Consider the following 17,868-nt stretch of genomic DNA (forward strand, 5'->3'; position numbering starts at 1 on the left):
GCTGGCAGTGACTGCAAGTGTTTGGTTTTTGGATGGTGATGGAACAGCTGGAATTTAGCGGGATTCATAGTCCATTAATGAGAAAAGATTGAGAACATTATAGAACACACTCAAAGTTTAGGTAAGCTAAGTTTGCATCATGTCAAACTGGAAAATCGCTACAAGTGGTCGATAGGGAGGCACGCGCAAAGGAAACGTTCACCTGGTTGTTGTTGCGCACGGTACAGACGAAGACAGGTAGGCGCTAGACTTCTGTATCGGACACAGAGAAGTTCCGATATCGGGTTTAGTCAGCACGAAAATGTCCTCTCCTGGTAAGTCTGGTGGACCCGTGGTGAAGCTCGCTCGAACTAAAAGCAAAAAGAAGCATTTTGTGCATCAGAGGGTGGAGGTCTTCCGGGCAAGCAATCCTGTTCTGAGTATTTTCATGTGGGGCGTCAATCACGCGGTACGTGGACATCCTCTGTAGTCTTACTGATGTCGAGATGATGAGTTGATGATAACGATGGTGATGGTGATAGTGATGATGGTAGTAATCAAATTAAGATGAAACATTGTACATGCAATTTATAGTGTGTGTGTGTGTGTGCGTGTGTGTGAGAGAGAGAGGGAGAGAGAATGTGTGTGTGCGTGTGTGTGCCTCAGCCCTGTGTCATTGGTGTCATATTTTGTGAGCATGATCTCAAGTGTCTTGTCCATATCAATGTCCCTGTACATTGCAGCATGAGAGTCTCTATGTGTTTGTATATGTGTATGACTGTATGTCCATCTTTGTCCAGCTATGCCTGTGTATGTTTACACTGTGTCCACACCTTGCAGATAAATGACCTGTCTCAGATACCTGTTCCTGTCATGTTACTGCCAGATGACTTCAAAGCCAACACCAAGATCAAAGTGAACAACCATCTCTTTAACAAGTGAGCCTCTCTCAGATCTGTCAGACCATCACAGGACAATGCTGTGTTCAACGTTACAGTAATATAACTCCCACCCTCATTCAATTCTGAAATGAGATACCTTTTTCAGATGTAGCACCATCACTGAGTTCATTTTTTATCTTTTCCCACATTAAAAACGATCTACAGACTATTCACTAGACACAACACCTCTGTTCGTCACAGTATAGCAGCAGGAAACAGGAGAGAATCTAGAGATAGCAGAGTAAAGTAATAGTTGGGTCAGATGTTTTACTGGAATTAACCAAATTTCTCAGAAAATAGACATTGATGCCCAGGATGACTGACGTCAGGCAAAATATTGCAAATGCACATGCATTTAGATACATTTTATTTGTGTTATGGTTATACCATTGGTTCTCCATGAAGCAGGCAGTAAATATGTAGCTTATTATGTAATAATATGTAAACCCAACTTAGGCTTTGCAAGATCCCTGAGGATGACCTAAGGAAAAAAAAGTATGGAATTCTATGCCCATATCAGACATTATCATTCTTTATAATGTAAAAATAGCAATTCCAGGTATTTTAAAGTTTGCACTGCCACGTTTCCACACAGAGAGACTGAGGCAGCCTTGGAGCAGAGAGAGGCAAAAAACAGGGTGAGGTTACTCAGTGTCAGGTTAGACTTCACACAAACACAGGATGCTTCTGTATAAAGGAGAGCAAGAGAAAGAGAGGCGGAGAGAGAGAGGAATGAGACAATTAGACCACCGATGACACATGTCCACTGAAAGGAATGTGGAAAGCTATTTTTTCTGTGTGTGTGTGTGTGTGTGTGTGTGTGTGTGTGTGTGTGTGTGTGTGTGTGAGAGAGAGAGAGAGAGAGAGAGAGAGACAGACAGACAGGGAAATGTACATAGTGAGTATGGTTGTGAAAAAGTGAGCTGTGTGTGTGTGTGTGTGTGTGTGTGTTGAAGAGAATATTAAGAAAGCAATCAATTAATCAGGAGTGAAGCCACACTAATGTTGTTATTCTTTGTTTCATTGCACGGGCAAGAGGCTGAGATTTCTGTGGCTCGCATGGGATTTCTTCAATCCTTTAATCTGGTCTGGTATTTAGGTCCTGCCAAAAGACCTTTTGGGGGATTTCATACTGTCCAAACCACAAGGTTGCAACACTGGAAACCTCCAGTGTACTAGGGTTTCCTGAGATAGAACTCGTGAATGGATGGGCTTTTCTTGTAGGTAGTTGACTGTGTTGTTACCGATGGCAAAGTGTTTAATGTGTGGAACATGATATTGTTCATTTAACATACTATACTGATTTTCTGCCATTCTGCAATGGTTCAGTAATCCTGGATTTTCACACAAGGAGAGTTAAATTAACACGCTGTACTAATTACACATCCACCCAGTCAAGATGTAAACTGTTTCTTTGCCCTTATTATATAACCTGTACAGTAGCAAACTGTATTTTATTTATCAGATGCTTTCATCCATAACATCTTACATGATTATATCAACACGCATTGCATGGATAGATAGACATGAATGTTTTTGCATAGATAATGATCCATGACCCTGGTTTTCACCTTGCTCAATTAAACGAGCTACACCAGGAACAACAGGTCGTAAATATTATGCAATGACTCTTATTCTCTCTACAGGGAAAATCTCCCCGGCCACTTCAAGTTCAAAGAATACTGCCCGCAGGTATTTCGAAACCTCCGTGAGCGATTTGGCATCGAAGATCTGGACTACCAGGTGTGAACTTGCCATCCGTTTTATTTTATTCTTTTTTCTGTGGTTAAGTGCACACACACACACACACACACACACACACACACACACACACACACAAAACCATGTTGATAGTTCATACTGAAGTATTGACACTGTGGCAGCCAGTATGAAGTACGTATGTGACCAACGGCCTACCCACCCAGCCTCATTTGAATGGGCATTTGCATATTGACAAGGGCAGCCAACGACTCTCTTTCAGCACATGCTCTCTAGAAATCTTCTTTCAGAGCCTGTGTACTGTAGCCAATATTGGAACAGGGGTCTAAAGATGACCTCATGTAGACGAATGAGGAGGCCTATGAGGCTGACGGACATGTGTTTATGCTTTGAGAGGGCTGAATGGTTATTGAAGGAGAAATCCAGCAATTTTTCACATAGATCTCTGTTTCGCGAGGTCACTGAGTACTGTCATTATGAAAAAAATGAATTGTTTAAAATTATGCCCCCAGAGTGTAGCACTGTAGCTGTCTGGCTGCTCTAGCTGTTTTTTCCTCCATACCAACAGTACTCAGTTACCTCGAGAAACAGATCTATGTAAAAAAATGCCAGACTTTTCCTTTAAGTCAGCCTATAGTCAGTCAAGTACAGCATCTTTAGTCTGTACACAAAAGTGTTATAATATTTCTGTTGTATTCCATTTGTCATCCAATATGGTCCCAGTCACTGTATCCCAGTGGTACTCCACCCTCCACCCTGCTTTGTATTTGACTTCTTTACAGCATTATGTTTCCACATTCTTGTTCTCTGGAGAGACATTACTGCACATAAGATCTCTTACTGTGAGTGTGAGTGTGTGTGAAGTGCCAAAGGGCTCTAAACTCTTGTGCTTTGTGGTGTTTCTGTAGGCCTCCCTGGTGCGTAGCCCCCCGGTGCAGGCTGCCGACACGCAGGAGGAGGGTCTGCTGCTCTCCTCCTACGACCGCACTCTCATCGTCAAGCAAATCTCCAGCGAGGAGGTGGAGGACATGCTCAACATCCTCTCCCAGTACCACGAGGTGGGCCACAAGCCTCCAGTACCCAAATGGCCTGGGGAGCGTATCCAGAGCGAGCCTTTGTCATGCATCCCATGCAGCCTTATGTCACTGATTTAGTAACCTTAAAGCAACACCAAAGCACTTTTCCTCTGTAGTACACAAGCTATTTGTTTATCCAGCACCGGCTTTGGAAATAACGATGTCCACAGACAAGGTAGAGTATGTTGCATGATTTTATGAAAGTATGATGCATTGTGACATCAGAAGCAAGTCAAATTTGTAGTTTCTTATGTCTCATTCCATCGAACTAGGTCCGCTACCCGATCTGGCCAACTTGCCGATAGAGGGTCGCGAAGCAAATGCAGAAGTGCCGTTCACCCTGTTACGAGTTGATGAACCACTGAAACGATTTCGGAAACGTTATTTTAGGGTACAAAAAACTCTTTGGTGTTGCTTTAAAAAGGCTTTGGTGTAGATCTAGCATGTTGTATATTATGATCTACTGGTCTAACCCAGGCTAATTCAACTGTACACTTAATTACCTGGGATAAATTAATTAGCATTGGACCGATGTTTGGTGATATTTCCAGTTAAGCAAGCTGACATGTAGCTGTAATGTTATATGACATGTGAGATATGTTCCTGTTCTTGTTCCTGGTTAAGCTATCCATTCAGATCAGCTTTCTGTTTCCAGAACCAGGAACAAATTTGAAGTCATGGACTAAGAACAACCACAGATATCCACATAATCTTTAACCAAAAAACAGTGTTTGCAATATGACACCTTATCTGAGTTAGGAAGCATGGAAGCATCAAGAATTTGAATGAATTTTGAATTTTCAACTGCCATTCTTCCAGATAGTGTAAAGGATATATCACACCTTTTCTGTCAGTGATTAAGTGTTTACAAACAATGTTAGCAGAACAACATACAATATGCTATTATACAATAAGTAAGGATATTGGGGACATTAGGGGTTTCATCTAGACAGACAACAGACAACCTTTTTCATATGAATGGCATATTCCTGGAAAGAGACCATCTTAGTTCTTGTAAATGTGTACGTGGAGGGATTCATTGCTGATCCACAGATCCGCAGATCCAAGTCACAACCGATTGTGAAGAGTGCTTTAGGGTCCATGTTTGGAAAGGTTTTGAAAATGTTAAAAGATCTCTATTTTTATGAAAAAAGAAGAAAAAAAAGATGATTATTCTCTATCCTCCCCTCCCCACTCCCCATCTCTCAGCACATAGTAACATGTCATGGCAGCACGTTACTCCCCCAGTTTCTGGGCCTGTACCGCATCACAGTGGAGAGCGAGGACACCTACCTCATGGTCATGAGGAACATGTTCAGCCACAGGCTCATGGTTCACAGGAAATACGACCTCAAGGTACTGTTGGACAACTGGGTGTGGGGTTGCCATGTTTTACAGTCAAACAGACAGACAGACAGGCACACACACACACACTTAAGAAGAAGCACAAATATGTATTTACTTAGAACCACAGGCAAAGACAAGCCATTATGGTGCATTAGGCTCACAAAGTCAACATGCTTGTGCCAACAGACACCGTGAATAATCAATCAAATGCTGTAAATATAGACAGATAAAATAGGAGGTCGCAGCAGTGCAGTGGCGTGCCATGCGTGCTTTGAAGATGCAGTGGCGTGCTTTAAACCTGTGTCAACATGGTATCATGGCGTCAGCTGGATAAGTGGAGGTTTAATTGTGCAATCAGTCATGTGTACTGACTCAAGTGTATGGTGTCATGACAAGTGGACGGACCATTCAGAAGTTAAAAGTTCAGCTGTGACTGCACTCTCATGTTAGTTCTTTTGAACACTAGGGGGCATTATGGTGACAAGATAGCAAAACGCAGCATATTGGTACCATACATCCCCTCATCTTGACCACACCAACCAGGATTTCTTTGCCAGGATTAAACAGGGCAACATTTTATGTTAGAATTTTGTTTAGCATCGATGAAGCTCTGCATCTCAACTGCATCAGGAGACTAACAGCTGTGCTAATAAAAGGCCACTTATCTTTTGAAGGGCTCGCTGGTGTCACGTGAAGCAAGCGATAAAGAGAAGGTACGAGTTCTGTTGTCATCAAAAGGGAACTTATAAACTTCCCTAACATAGCATAATTACACTATCACACTAACCCTGACACAGCATAATTACACTATCACACTAACCCTGACACAGCATAATTACATTATAAACAGATGAATTGTGCTGTGCAATCAAAGAATCTTGGTCCAGTCCTGCATAATATTGTGTCTTGATTCCGTCTTACTGTACATAGGTGAAAGAGCTTCCCACATACAAAGATGTGGATTTCCGTAACAACATGCAGAAGGTGTTTGTGAGTGAGGAGCAGAAGGAAAAGATCATGGAGAAGCTGAACAGAGATGTAGAGGTGAGGGGATGGTGACAGAATGGTGTGCAGCATGCAGGCATAAGCATACAGCTTCTTGTTAGCTTGCCTGTGTGTGTGTGTGCGTGTGTTGGTGCGTGCGTCCATGAGTGCGTGCGTGCGTGCACATGTGTTTCAGTGAATTCATTGAAATGTGTGTGTGAGTGTGTGTTTATATATTAATTTGCGTGTGTGTGTGTGTGTTTATGTGTTTGAATAAGTGTATTTACATATTCATTTGTGTGTGTGTGTGTGTGTGTGTGTGTGTGTGTGTGTGTGTGTGTGTGTGTGTGTGCAGTTCCTGGTGCGGTTAAGGATTATGGACTATAGCCTGCTTCTGGGGATCCATGACGTGCGGCGGTATGAGCGAGAGGAGGAGGAACAGGAGTCCTCCTCCTTTGAGGAGGGAGAGGAGGTGCAGAATGGGATTCCCCAGGCGACCCCTGGACAACCACACCCAGCCAGCGGCTCCTACGGCACCTCCCCTGAAGGCATTGCGGGGTACATGAACTCCTTTAAGCCCTTTGGCCCTGGGGAGTTTGACCCCTACGTAGACGTGTATGCCATTCAGAGTGATGTTGGTGAGTGAGTGACACTTCATTTTTAACTAGTTATAACACAACAGAACAGATGGCTGGTAGCTCTAGTTGCAGATGTATATCCACGGTATTGGGATATCCTTAGGTAAGGGGGATCAATCCATTTTAAAAAAGAGATCAATTAAGGCACTCCAAAAACGGCGACAGCGAGGAAGGGATATGGATACATTTTAAAAGCCTTTATTGTAACCGGCTACTTCATTTTAAAAGCAAACATGTTTCGACCTAACGCAGCGGTCTGATGAAGAATTTATCCAAATTCCTTCCTCGCTGTCAGCGTTTTTGGAGTGCCTGGATTGATTTCTTTCTTCAGTTATAATACTAATACTACCGGTAATATAAATACTAATTGTATGTATGTATGTATTTATCTATCTATCTATCTGTCTATCTATCTATCTATCTATCTATCTATCGAAAATGTTCAGGTGCTCCCCAGCGGGAGGTCTACTTCATGGGTCTGATTGATGTGCTGACGCAGTATGACACCAAGAAGAAAGCAGCGCATGCCGCAAAAACAGTCAAACATGGGGTAGGCATAGTGTTTAACTACTAACATCAACAGAGGTATGTCTGTAACTCCACACAGAAAATGTTCAACAGCATATCAGCAGTAAATACCCACTCAGCAACATGATCAGAGCTGGAATTATGTTCAGAAATAAATACCTACTTAGCAACATGATCAGAGCTGGAATTATGTTCAGAAATATGACATACAAATCATCACATATCACAGCGTATAGCATAGCATAGCATAATTGTGGTAGGCAGATGGTATAGTATTGGATAGGATAGGATTGGATAGGATAGGCTAGCTAGCATATTAGGGCATGGTATAATAAATGGTATTAGAAATGTATGTGTGATTACATTATTTTTCCTCCATTGTATTTGCACCATTTTCACATTCAATAGGGCTTATTCGCAAACACCGCCGCGGCCATATTGTTGACATTCCAGTTCTATAGGCTATTCTATGTAATTGCTGTAGCGCGTAGATTTAAGCTGAGCAGAGCACAGTAGCCTACAGGCTTCATCTCGTCAATATCAAGAGTAGATTAAATTAATTGTTGTGGACCCATATCTAATAGACTCAATATCATTAAGTAAAGATTTGTCATTATTGTCTGCTGTAACTTACCCCGATATTTATAGCATAACTGTCTTGTTCATACATCGGCACACGTGGCAGCTGAATGCGTTCGAGTCGCACAACATCGTTTAAACATGCATGATCGCAGAGAATAAAGCTGCATCTCATTGGACTGAAATTGTATCTTGCGTTTGCCTGTTGCTCACAACCTACAGCCAAGGACTTTGCTAAAGTAGTTTAAAGTGGGTTAGCCAGTGATTGTTCTAGTCTGATATCTATGCAACTGTATGGTCTGGATACAGAAAAGGCTAACATTTCCAAAATCCAAGTGAACAAAACACTATACAAATCAGAATTATCTACTGATATCTTTCTCCACTGAGTTTGTTCCTATTTGCCATTTGCCGGGCTTACACTGCATGCATAGCCTAAGACGAGCTGAGAATGGCACATTATGCTATTTCAAACTATGGAAAAAGGTAACGATAAAGCACATGGATTTGTTTACAAGCTAGCAAAACGGTTAGCATAAGTTCGGCAGACAATGTGGATGTTACAAGGTAAGAAACACGATTTAAAATGAGTTTCTTGTTTCTCACTAGCTAGCTCTAGGCCTACTCTTTCCGGGACGGTAGTCTCAATGTTGCAAGGTTGTTTTTTTCCGCCTGCTAGGGGCAGCGGGAAAAGTCACCATTTTCACTGGAACAGGTCATTTAACCATCCAAATGATTTCTAAACGGGTTTATTACGTTGAAATGGTTGCCAAGTTCCCCTTTAAAGATTGGCGTCTATCGTGCTCTCTCCCACTGATCACTCTAAAGTTGCTCGGGCAAGCAAAACGATGCTTTAAAAACATCTTTCCGTTTGAAGGGCATGGTAGCAACAGGACAACAGTACAGAGACGGACAAGTCCGGGGCTAATGTTATGAGAGTAATAAAATATGGGATATTTTACGGGAAAATGTTAAAACAGCAAGACAGCTGGAAAAAAGTTGACAGGTAGGCCTATGTTAGTGACAGTGGGTGACTCTAGGGCTCTTTGCTGTTGTTAGAACGGCCTGTATTGCTGTTATTAAAACGGCCTGCAGCCTATTGCACAACATAGGCCTACCATCACGTTACATTTTGTACAAATAATTAAATAGCCTACAGCGATAATGCTGGCGCTGTCGCGCTTGTCAATTGACAGCTGCATTGAATAGACCTACCTATGCATTTTCTACATCAACAAAATGGCCGCTGCGAACGTTATTACCTGATTATTACGTAGATCGAATATGCCTAATTAGTTAATATGTTCTTCTGCTGTTCTGTGTTATACTGTGCTTTATCTGACCTATACAAGACCCATGACTTTACAGTAGCCTAACTGGGGCATGTTTTGGTCTTTGATTGTTTTAGTTAGTTACAAGTCCATATGTATCTTGTCACGTCTAGGCTGGGGCAGAGATCTCCACAGTCCACCCTGAACAGTATGCCAAACGCTTCCGGGAATTCATCGCCAACATTTTCGCCTGAGTGCTATTGTTGCACACTCCAGTTTGCCTACAACAACCACTCTATTTATTGACTGAAAATGACTGCATTACATAACATGTGATTCATCCACTGTATTGTCATATTCCATTGAACACTTTGCATGAAGTGCAATTGATGTTTTAAACTTTAATGTAATTCTAATGATGTTTATAGTTGTTAAAGACTACATTCTAAAGCTACACCTGTCCTGTAATATGATGTATGTTTAAGACATAAGACACATGTTTAAGGGTTAGAGTAAGGTGACGGTTATGTCAAGGGCTCGAGCAGGAGCTAGTGTGAAGCTGGAATAAGATTCAGGTGATGCCTGTGCCTTAAAGTGTGGTTATGAGTGTCATGTCTTTATGAGATGTATTTATAATGTATAGAGGAATGTTTGAAGATGTCTGAAATTGAATATCAAAATAAAACCATATCCTTGTCTTAGATTTTGAATGTCTCTAAGTAATATCTCAGTTTGCTTGCAGAAATGCATTAATCCAATACTCCGGTGTTAGAAATCCAAAAGTAAGGCTGAACGCTGAAGCTTATGGTTATGGTTATATAGCTATACATACTTAGTGCTGTTGTTTCTGGTTTGTTGTAATTTAACTAGGCCTAATATATAGTGGTTTACAACATCTTATTTGCTATTGGCTATTGGGATCGCTTTTGCTTTTTGGTAGTTGGAAAGTGTCAAATCATTTCCTTTTTGCCTGGTCTTCACAGTCTTCCCCAAAGACCCCTCACATCCTGAGCCACATCCTACCAGTGAGCTTCCCTGGTCAGCCAATCTGACTCCTAAGCCCTGAGTGCAACCGCTCTGCTTCTCTCATCTTTGCCACATTTGACAGAGAAGCCTGAGAGGACGCAAACAACGCTTCATGGAACAGCCAACTTAGAATTATCGTCAAGGACATTTTCTATGACAACAAGTGAATAATATCATCAAAATACATACATAGGGCACAAAGAAGAATCCTCAGAAACTTAAAAAAGGGGTAGATTCTATGAGTATAAATACCCATAGAATTGGCCAGTAGATCATTAGTAGATCTCTGAACTCTACATATTCTTCTTCACAGAGAAAGCACAGTGTTACAAGCTGGTGAGTAAGAGTGATAAGGATAATATTGCTAATGATAATGAGAATATTGTGTTACACTTTATAGTAAAACTATGGTAACACTTTATAGTGGCATGACCTTATGCTATATGGCTATATAGGTACAGTGCACCTAAATAGCCTAGTGTATGAATTGGATAGCAGTACACTAATATATTTGTGCTGATATGCAAATGTAGGATCGGGTTTAATAATGTGCTATTACTCACTGAAAAATACTACAGTATTTGTAATGGTAGAATAATAATAGAATAATATAATGAGGGCTCTTTAATATAGTGTGACCAATAATGTTTTCTTACTTTATAATTGAACATATCTAATGTAGATGCTTATAGATGCCGTTGTAGATGTTTGTGCTGAAAGGACCAATTTCATTGATTGGTTTAGCCACATGTTGGCTACCGAATGACTGTATTTGACTATTTGCTTATTTAATTTGAGAGAAAAAATAAGCTCCAAGGCACTCTTCTTTTGCAAAAATATAAACATAAAAATTATTTAATATTTAATTTGAAGTTTGAGTTGGCAAATGTATTAAGTATATCTAATTTGTCTTTCAAACCAGACAATGTTTGACAGCAATGAAACTATTTGGGACGTCTTCTTCCACTGCTCCGTGGAGCTGGACTACAAGTCCAGGCACATTGTCCTCTTCTTCGTCTACCTCATCGCCTTCATGGTGGGCCTGGCAGCCAACAGCGTGGTGGTGTGGGTCAACTGGCAGAGGCGGCACTCGCGCAGCACCGACGTCTTCTGCACGCTCAACATCTGCATCTCGCACCTGATGGTGATGACGGTCATGCCCATCTTCCTGCTGGAGGTCATGATGGATTACGTGTGGATGTGGGGCCAGTTCCTCTGCCGCTTCACCACCTTCATCTATGAGTTCAACTACTACAGCACCTCCTTCTTCCTGGCGTACATGTCAGTGGAGCGCTACCTGGCGCTCACCCGAGCCAGCGTTGCCACAGCAACGCCTCCGAGACCCTGGGGCCCAGCGGAGAAGCGGCGTCGGGTGCTCATCTGCGCCGGGTTCTGGACCTTCGCCTTGCTGCTGACGCCGCTGCTAGTGTCCAACGTCCAGCTGGTAGAGTACCACTCGCCCGGCTGCTACCTCGCGCCGGAGAAGGACTACGTCACCTGGGTGGTGGTCATCACCATGACCTCCATGATCTTCCAGTTTCTGATCCCTGGGGCTATCATCATCACCTGCAACTGGCTTACTGTGCAGGCCCTGAAGAAGTCGCCGGAGCTTCAGGCATCCTACAACGTGGACACAAAGATGTTTCACTTCTACTCAGCAGCATTCGTTGTGTGCTGGCTACCATATCATCTCGTCAATCTTTTAATAATGGTGGACGACCTTAACCCACTTATACTAAACTGTGACACCACAAACTTGGTATACTTCTCCCTCAACGTGCTGTTTTCCTTCACCCACCTCCACTACATCGCCAACCCGGTCCTCTACAACTTCCTGAGCCCCAGCTTCCGCAGAAGCCTCCTGAGAGCGGTGGCCCGCTACGTGAGAAAGGAGGCGATGGCAATCCCTGTGGAGGACGGTGTAGAGGCCGAAGGAAAAAACAAGCCCAAAAACACTAGCCTGAGAAAGATGAGCAATGCCAGCACCAGTCAGTCAGACATAGACTCTTAAAGTTATAACACAAATCTAATAGGAAGAAGGTGAATAACCAAGGAGTTGAAAGAAAATAAAAATAGTCCTTGAACAAAAAGACAAGTAGGTCTACTAGTAAGAACATGTAATGTGGGACTGAGATAAACTCAATCTATTCAGTCTTCATTATCCACCAATTAAAGATGTTAACATGTTTCCACGGTTGAATGCTATTGTGATAGCAATCAGTGTGTCTTCTATCTGTTACCTGACCTATTTCAGTGTACTATTTTGTTATGGTTGTAAGATGCTGCGAAATCAAACAGATAGGTAACACTACCTTCTGTTTGCTACTAGCTGAATACACTATCTTAATGGTCGGTTATAATCTGACCTTTTATCTGTAATGATATAACTTTATTTTCACATTTGTTTGAAATACATTGCCCTGTCCTTTTGCCTTTCACTCTATACATTAAAACAAAACAATTTGGAAAAATTGTTTTCTTGGACGTCTTTTGGGCCCCCACTGTCGACTTCAAGGCTTGAAGTCGACGGTGGGGGCCCAAAACACCATTAAGCGTGGACAACGCTGACCTAGTCTTAATATAACTTTTCTTCTTTTAATTTTCTAATTCTCTCAGTTCCATGCAGTCTTAAATGCAAGTGTAATGTTATATATAATACCACTTGAGCACTGTAATATATGCAACAAAGTACTCCAACACATAGCACATGAAATCTGAATGGAAACCAAATAAGATATGTCATTTAAAAGTCAAGTAGTAGTCCTGCCATTTAGGACATGGCCACACAAGAGGCCCTGTTTGGAGTCTTGTGCCCCAACAGAGTGGGAATGCTTCCAGGAAGTAACTGTTTCCTGCTCTTTAGCTGTGTCAGCTTTAATATCCTCACAACTGTGTGACAGTTTGTGATGAAGCGTGCACTTTCTTTTCTGTTTCTGTTGAAGTTGATAAAAAAAAAAAAAATGTGTGTGTGTGCATGTGCTGTACCTCATGAGTCACTTTGGATACAACCATCTGCCAAATGAGTATAACTGTAAATGTAATTAAACTCCTTCACTTCTACAGTGTCACCAGTATGAAAGCTAGCAAAAATATTATGGTGTGTAGCTGGTCTGTACAGTGAGGACCACCTTTCATATAAGCATTTATTTTGCCTTTTAAAGTCATATTTCGGGGTTGTATTTCAGTGTAATATTTCACTGAGAGATGCATTAGAGGTTAAGGAATGTATTTGTGGTCAAATTAGAAAAATTCTATTTTAGGATTTATTTTTATCCTCTCTCCTTTCAAATCGCTCATTTTGTCATGCACGCCCCATACGTGGATCACACTATTCACAGTCAACCTAAAAAAAGATTTAAATGAACATAACTCATTTGTTTCTGAAGAATTTACTCCCTTGATCCTAAAGCTTTAACATATTCAAATATACATAGTTGTCAGGGTATACATTTGCCAGTATTGGCTGCACTAACCTACTGATTCAGTGTTTTACATGGGTTGTGTCTTGTGGTAGGTAGATGCAGTTAAATATGGGTATGCTGGTTAATGGAGTATGGTCAGAGTAACCATGGACAAGTCCATTGAAAAAGAGACTTAACAGACCTACTTAACTTTTTACATCCCACCATTTAAGATTTCTTGCCCAACTCGGTTGTTCATCTTCCTTTTGATAGCACAGTCATATGTTATTGTCCATTATTCAATTATGAGAAATTCATGATATGTTTGCAAAAATGCTTCATAGTTTTATGTACGGTGAACTTAATTGAATTTTGCCTTAATTGCTGTAGTGTAAGCCACTTGAAATTCTTGAGTTACTAATAACCAAATATTTGTAAGGTCATTTTTAAGGTAATTAGTTTCCTCCAATATTGAGTTAGTTTGACTGTTTAGGTTTACGATATTCTGTGCCCTGTGCAACAGTGAATGTCTTTCAGAAATAAATGTCCAGACTACTGAGGGCTGTTTAACTAACAGAAAATAGTACTTTTCTTTGAGAATTGCCACGTTATTGCATTCAGTTTTAGCTTCATTGCAATACAAGTGTTCTATTTCTGATTTCTGTTTGAAAGGTTTATTGTAAAAAAAAATATTTTGAAAGAGTTCATGGTGACATATGATACACAGACAACAGAAACGCAGACAGGTGGACAGACAAACAGGACAGGCTGATCACCAACATGCAAGTTAAAACAACTACCAAACATTTTATAAAAAATTTATTTATGTTCATGAGTTGTGTTTTGATCTGTTTGTATTACTTTGCTTTGTACTGTTTTCACATTTAAAAAATGAGGGCAAAATAACTTCATTAAATATTTCCTCGTGAAAATGGATCTGGAAGAGAGACAGCAGAATGCTCATGGCTCATGTACAGGCATAGAAAATGATGAGAAGCTCACGTTGATAACAGACATCGCTTTCAAGGCGTAAAGGTGAGGCTGGGGGTCATGGCCCTCACAGCTCCTTATGACCTCTGGACCTGCTTTCCTGCTAGAAGTGAACTGCATTTGGTGGCTTTGTGTATTTTATATTTCACTTATTTATTCCAGTAAATGTATCCAGAAGAAAGACCTTCATTGATTAAACTGCAGGCTTACCTTGCAGTGCAATTTCAGTTATACTGATCACATTATTGTTCTGACAGTGCACAAATTGGGCTGGTTATTAATGGTTTTTAAATGACCATGAATGTTTTTTATGTACCAACCTTCTGAACAACCTATTGTCAATAACAGGATAAATTGATAGTAGTTATTTCTAATGACCATTTTTTAGATTTCAATTATTATGCCCAGAATAGTCAAAACAACCATATGTTTAGAAATCTCACAATAACAGGATAAACTGATAGTAGTTGTCCCCAATAACCTTAACTATTCCCTCAATAACTGTGGATATTTTGTGAGAACACAAAATAAAACCTCTCCATATTGCAGGTGCAGTCGCTGATTAAACAGTGACAAACATCCATTACTAGTTATTTTAGTGCCCCAGCACAAACTTCATTACACTTGTATTCATCAGAAACTACAAACACAAAGTAGCTTACATTCACAATGGTCCCCGGATTTGTGACACAGACATAGGAACCCGTTCAAATAGGGGGATTCAGAGATACATTCAATCACTCAAAGGCATGTCTCTCTCTCTCTCTCTCTCTCTCTCTCTCTCTCTGCATCATCGTCATGAAGAGCTTGGCAGTGTGACTGACTGATAATTACAACACAGGTTGCTAAGATACATCCCAGAAATTCCATGTGGTCCCTCATGAGTAACAGCGTATCCCAACGCTTGACTTCATTCTTTTTTTTTTTTTGTTATTTTGAAAGAAAAAGGAAAATAAGTAAAACTCATAACCTGATGCAAACTCCTAAACAGTTAGTAGTAATCTCTGTATATGCCTAGACAGGAAATCAAGTTGTACAAATTCTAATAGATACAGTCACAGTTTTTAAACATGGGAACACTATTCGTCATCGGTGATATAATGAAGTCAAACAATCTTTTTTTTTTCTTCATAGCATTTTGAATATCCTGTACAATTATTTGTCTGCTCTTTTTGAAGTAAAAATTCCATACATTTATTTTTTTTTTGTTGTCCATAGCAGACTATTTCTATGACAGTAACATCGTATGAATATAATAACACAACTCAGCAGTTTTTCCCGCTTTGATTGACAGCAGATGGACATTCCATTTGTTAGGATTTCGGTGAAAGGGCTTACAGTCTTACTATTGTCCCCATTGGTGTCTAATAGAATTCATTCAATTTCAGCATTTGAATGCTTTCATTACATTCACAGTTAGTAAAGCTGTCTTTTTTCATTCTTTTAGTATGACTTCCATTTTTTTCACATAAAAATAGTTAGCTCATCAGAACAATTTTCATGACGCATCATCTCCTTTTCATCCTGAAGACTCAGCAGAGAAGTTATCAGTGACCTTGCCCCATTTTGGTGACCTTGGAAAACACAACCCGTGCTCCCTCTCCTCAGTGATGTCCAGTACCAGAGGTGAGGTGACTGGATGCCGGAACAGATGTCCATCCTGTATGTGTCCTCCGTTCCGTTTTTTTTATTATTATTAAAGGTTCCCTTTTGTCCGACTGGCTTGTTCTCCAATGCTGTGGTAACTGGTGGTCATTCGAGCACTGGCTTTGGAAGCAGGCCAGAGTCCACAGGCAGCGGGCAGTGGCCCTTGGCCCGATATGCTTGCTCCTGCTCTCTCTGGCAATGCAAAGTCATTAAAATACACCACACACTGTGAGTGTCAGTGTCGCGTGTGTGTGTGTGTGTGTGTGCGTGTGTGCTTGTGTGTGGGGGGGGAGGAGTTATGGGATTCGTTGGAGAACTGAAGAGGTGAAGCTGCACTCCTTCCTGCTGTCCCAAGGTGTAGAATTCATGTTTTTGTGCACGTACACACAGACACAAACGCACAAACACACACACATACACACGCACACACACATACTGTACACGCACACACACATACTGTACACGCACACAACATGTCGCCTTATGCTGAGGAGCTCATAAACAGGTTGTCTGTTGCCTGTCCACTACAGTATGTACGCACACACACATACTGTACACGCACACAACATGTCGCCTTATGCTGAGGAGCTCATAAACAGGTTGTCTGTTGCCTTTCCACTACAGTATGTTTGTGTGTTGTTTTGCGTGGGAGAGAGAGACACCACTGGCCTGGTGTCTGGAAATTACTAAGTACAGGTGGGCCCCTACTCAGACACAGTGGCAACACGCGGGTTGCATTGATGGCAGCCATTCCTGTTCATTTTGTCTTGTTTCCTCTACCAATGCTACAAACAGATTTGTTTTCTTACACTCTCACTCACCTTCATTTGTTCACACATACATATAATTAGACACAGACACAGACACACACACACACACACACACACACACACAGACAGACACACACACACATTTTTTTTTCTCTCACTCACCTTCATTTGTTCACACATACATATAATTACACACACACACACACACACACACACACACACACACACACATGCATGCAAACCAACTTGCACAAACACACAACACATGCACTCACACACATTCTCACTCACAATTCTCTCTCTCTCTCTCTCTCTCTCTCTCTCTTATACACACACACACACACACACACACACACACACACACACACACACACACACACACACACACACACACACGACTGAGTGCAGTTAGGACACGGCTCTTCGGGAGCTGCTCCTACTCAGGGTGGTGGCGGTGGCTGCGCTGGTTTTGCTTGAGAGGGTGGGGGTGGCACCAGCACCACCAGCACCACCAGCCATGGCGCTCCCGCTGGGGAGTGGTGCGCCGGAGGAGCAGGGGGAGCCCAGGGAGGCGCCGGTCGGGGTGGTGCAGGGTGTGGTGCTGCTCTCGATGGGGCAGCCGTACTGCACCAGTATGTCCGCACACTCCTGGCTGCCGGCACGGCGGGCCAACGAGAGGGCAGTCTGACCCTGAGGATCACGGCACCTCACGTCACTGCCATACTGCAGAGGAGAGAGAGAGAGAGAGAGAGAGAGAGAGAGAGAAGAGCATAAGTAGAATGGACAGAGGAGATAGGAGGAGGACAGGAAAGGAGGGGAGAGAAGAAGAAAGGGAATGGAAGGGAAGAAGGAGAAATAAAAGAAAAGAAAAGTGAGTTTGGAGTTTAAATGGTCAGTCAGTTTAAGTGGTCTTCTGAGGGATACGCATGCTGGAGGCACTTAAAGGCAATTCCAGTGTTCTGAATAGGACCC

The 17,868-nt window shown here is 41.7% G+C and overlaps 3 protein-coding genes across 6 annotated transcripts in view; 2 read left to right on the plus strand and 1 right to left on the minus strand.

Moving 5' to 3' along the window:
* LOC125302105 (phosphatidylinositol 5-phosphate 4-kinase type-2 gamma-like) lies at positions 1-9,763 on the plus strand. Its single transcript, XM_048255122.1, has 10 exons — positions 1-448; positions 820-917; positions 2,567-2,663; positions 3,548-3,697; positions 4,925-5,071; positions 5,737-5,775; positions 5,993-6,106; positions 6,402-6,684; positions 7,131-7,234; positions 9,236-9,763. The coding sequence occupies exons 1-10, from the start codon at positions 302-304 to the stop codon at positions 9,314-9,316; spliced, it is 1,260 nt and encodes a 419-aa protein (XP_048111079.1). The 5' UTR covers positions 1-301; the 3' UTR covers positions 9,317-9,763.
* A 1,250-nt stretch (positions 9,764-11,013) lies between these two features.
* Positions 11,014-12,465, plus strand: LOC125301776 (G-protein coupled receptor 182-like). Its single transcript, XM_048254511.1, has one exon. The coding sequence runs from the start codon at positions 11,014-11,016 to the stop codon at positions 12,097-12,099; it is 1,086 nt and encodes a 361-aa protein (XP_048110468.1). The 3' UTR covers positions 12,100-12,465.
* A 4,750-nt stretch (positions 12,466-17,215) lies between these two features.
* Positions 17,216-17,868, minus strand: part of LOC125302531 (arf-GAP with GTPase, ANK repeat and PH domain-containing protein 1-like) — a 34,465-nt gene continuing 33,812 nt past the window's right edge. For all 4 annotated transcript variants that reach the window (XM_048255761.1, XM_048255759.1, XM_048255760.1 and 1 more), the window contains one exon: positions 17,216-17,619. In XM_048255761.1, coding sequence (XP_048111718.1) covers positions 17,305-17,619 — 315 coding nt within the window. In that variant the 3' untranslated portion in view covers positions 17,216-17,304. The remainder of the gene's footprint in view (positions 17,620-17,868) is intronic.

The sequence above is a fragment of the Alosa alosa genome, chromosome 10, assembly GCF_017589495.1.
Source record: "Alosa alosa isolate M-15738 ecotype Scorff River chromosome 10, AALO_Geno_1.1, whole genome shotgun sequence".
Classification (NCBI taxonomy): domain Eukaryota; kingdom Metazoa; phylum Chordata; class Actinopteri; order Clupeiformes; family Clupeidae; genus Alosa; species Alosa alosa.

Coding starts and splice junctions, on each gene's coding strand:
- LOC125301776 (XM_048254511.1), top strand. CDS start 11,014: ATGTTTGACAGCAATGAAACTATTTGGGACGTCTTCTTCCACTGCTCC.
- LOC125302105 (XM_048255122.1), top strand. CDS start 302: ATGTCCTCTCCTGGTAAGTCTGGTGGACCCGTGGTGAAGCTCGCTCGA. Junction 3,698..4,924: donor TCCTCTCCCAGTACCACGAG/GTGGGCCACAAG, acceptor CCCATCTCTCAG/CACATAGTAACATGTCATGG. Junction 7,235..9,235: donor CAAAAACAGTCAAACATGGG/GTAGGCATAGTG, acceptor TGTCACGTCTAG/GCTGGGGCAGAGATCTCCAC.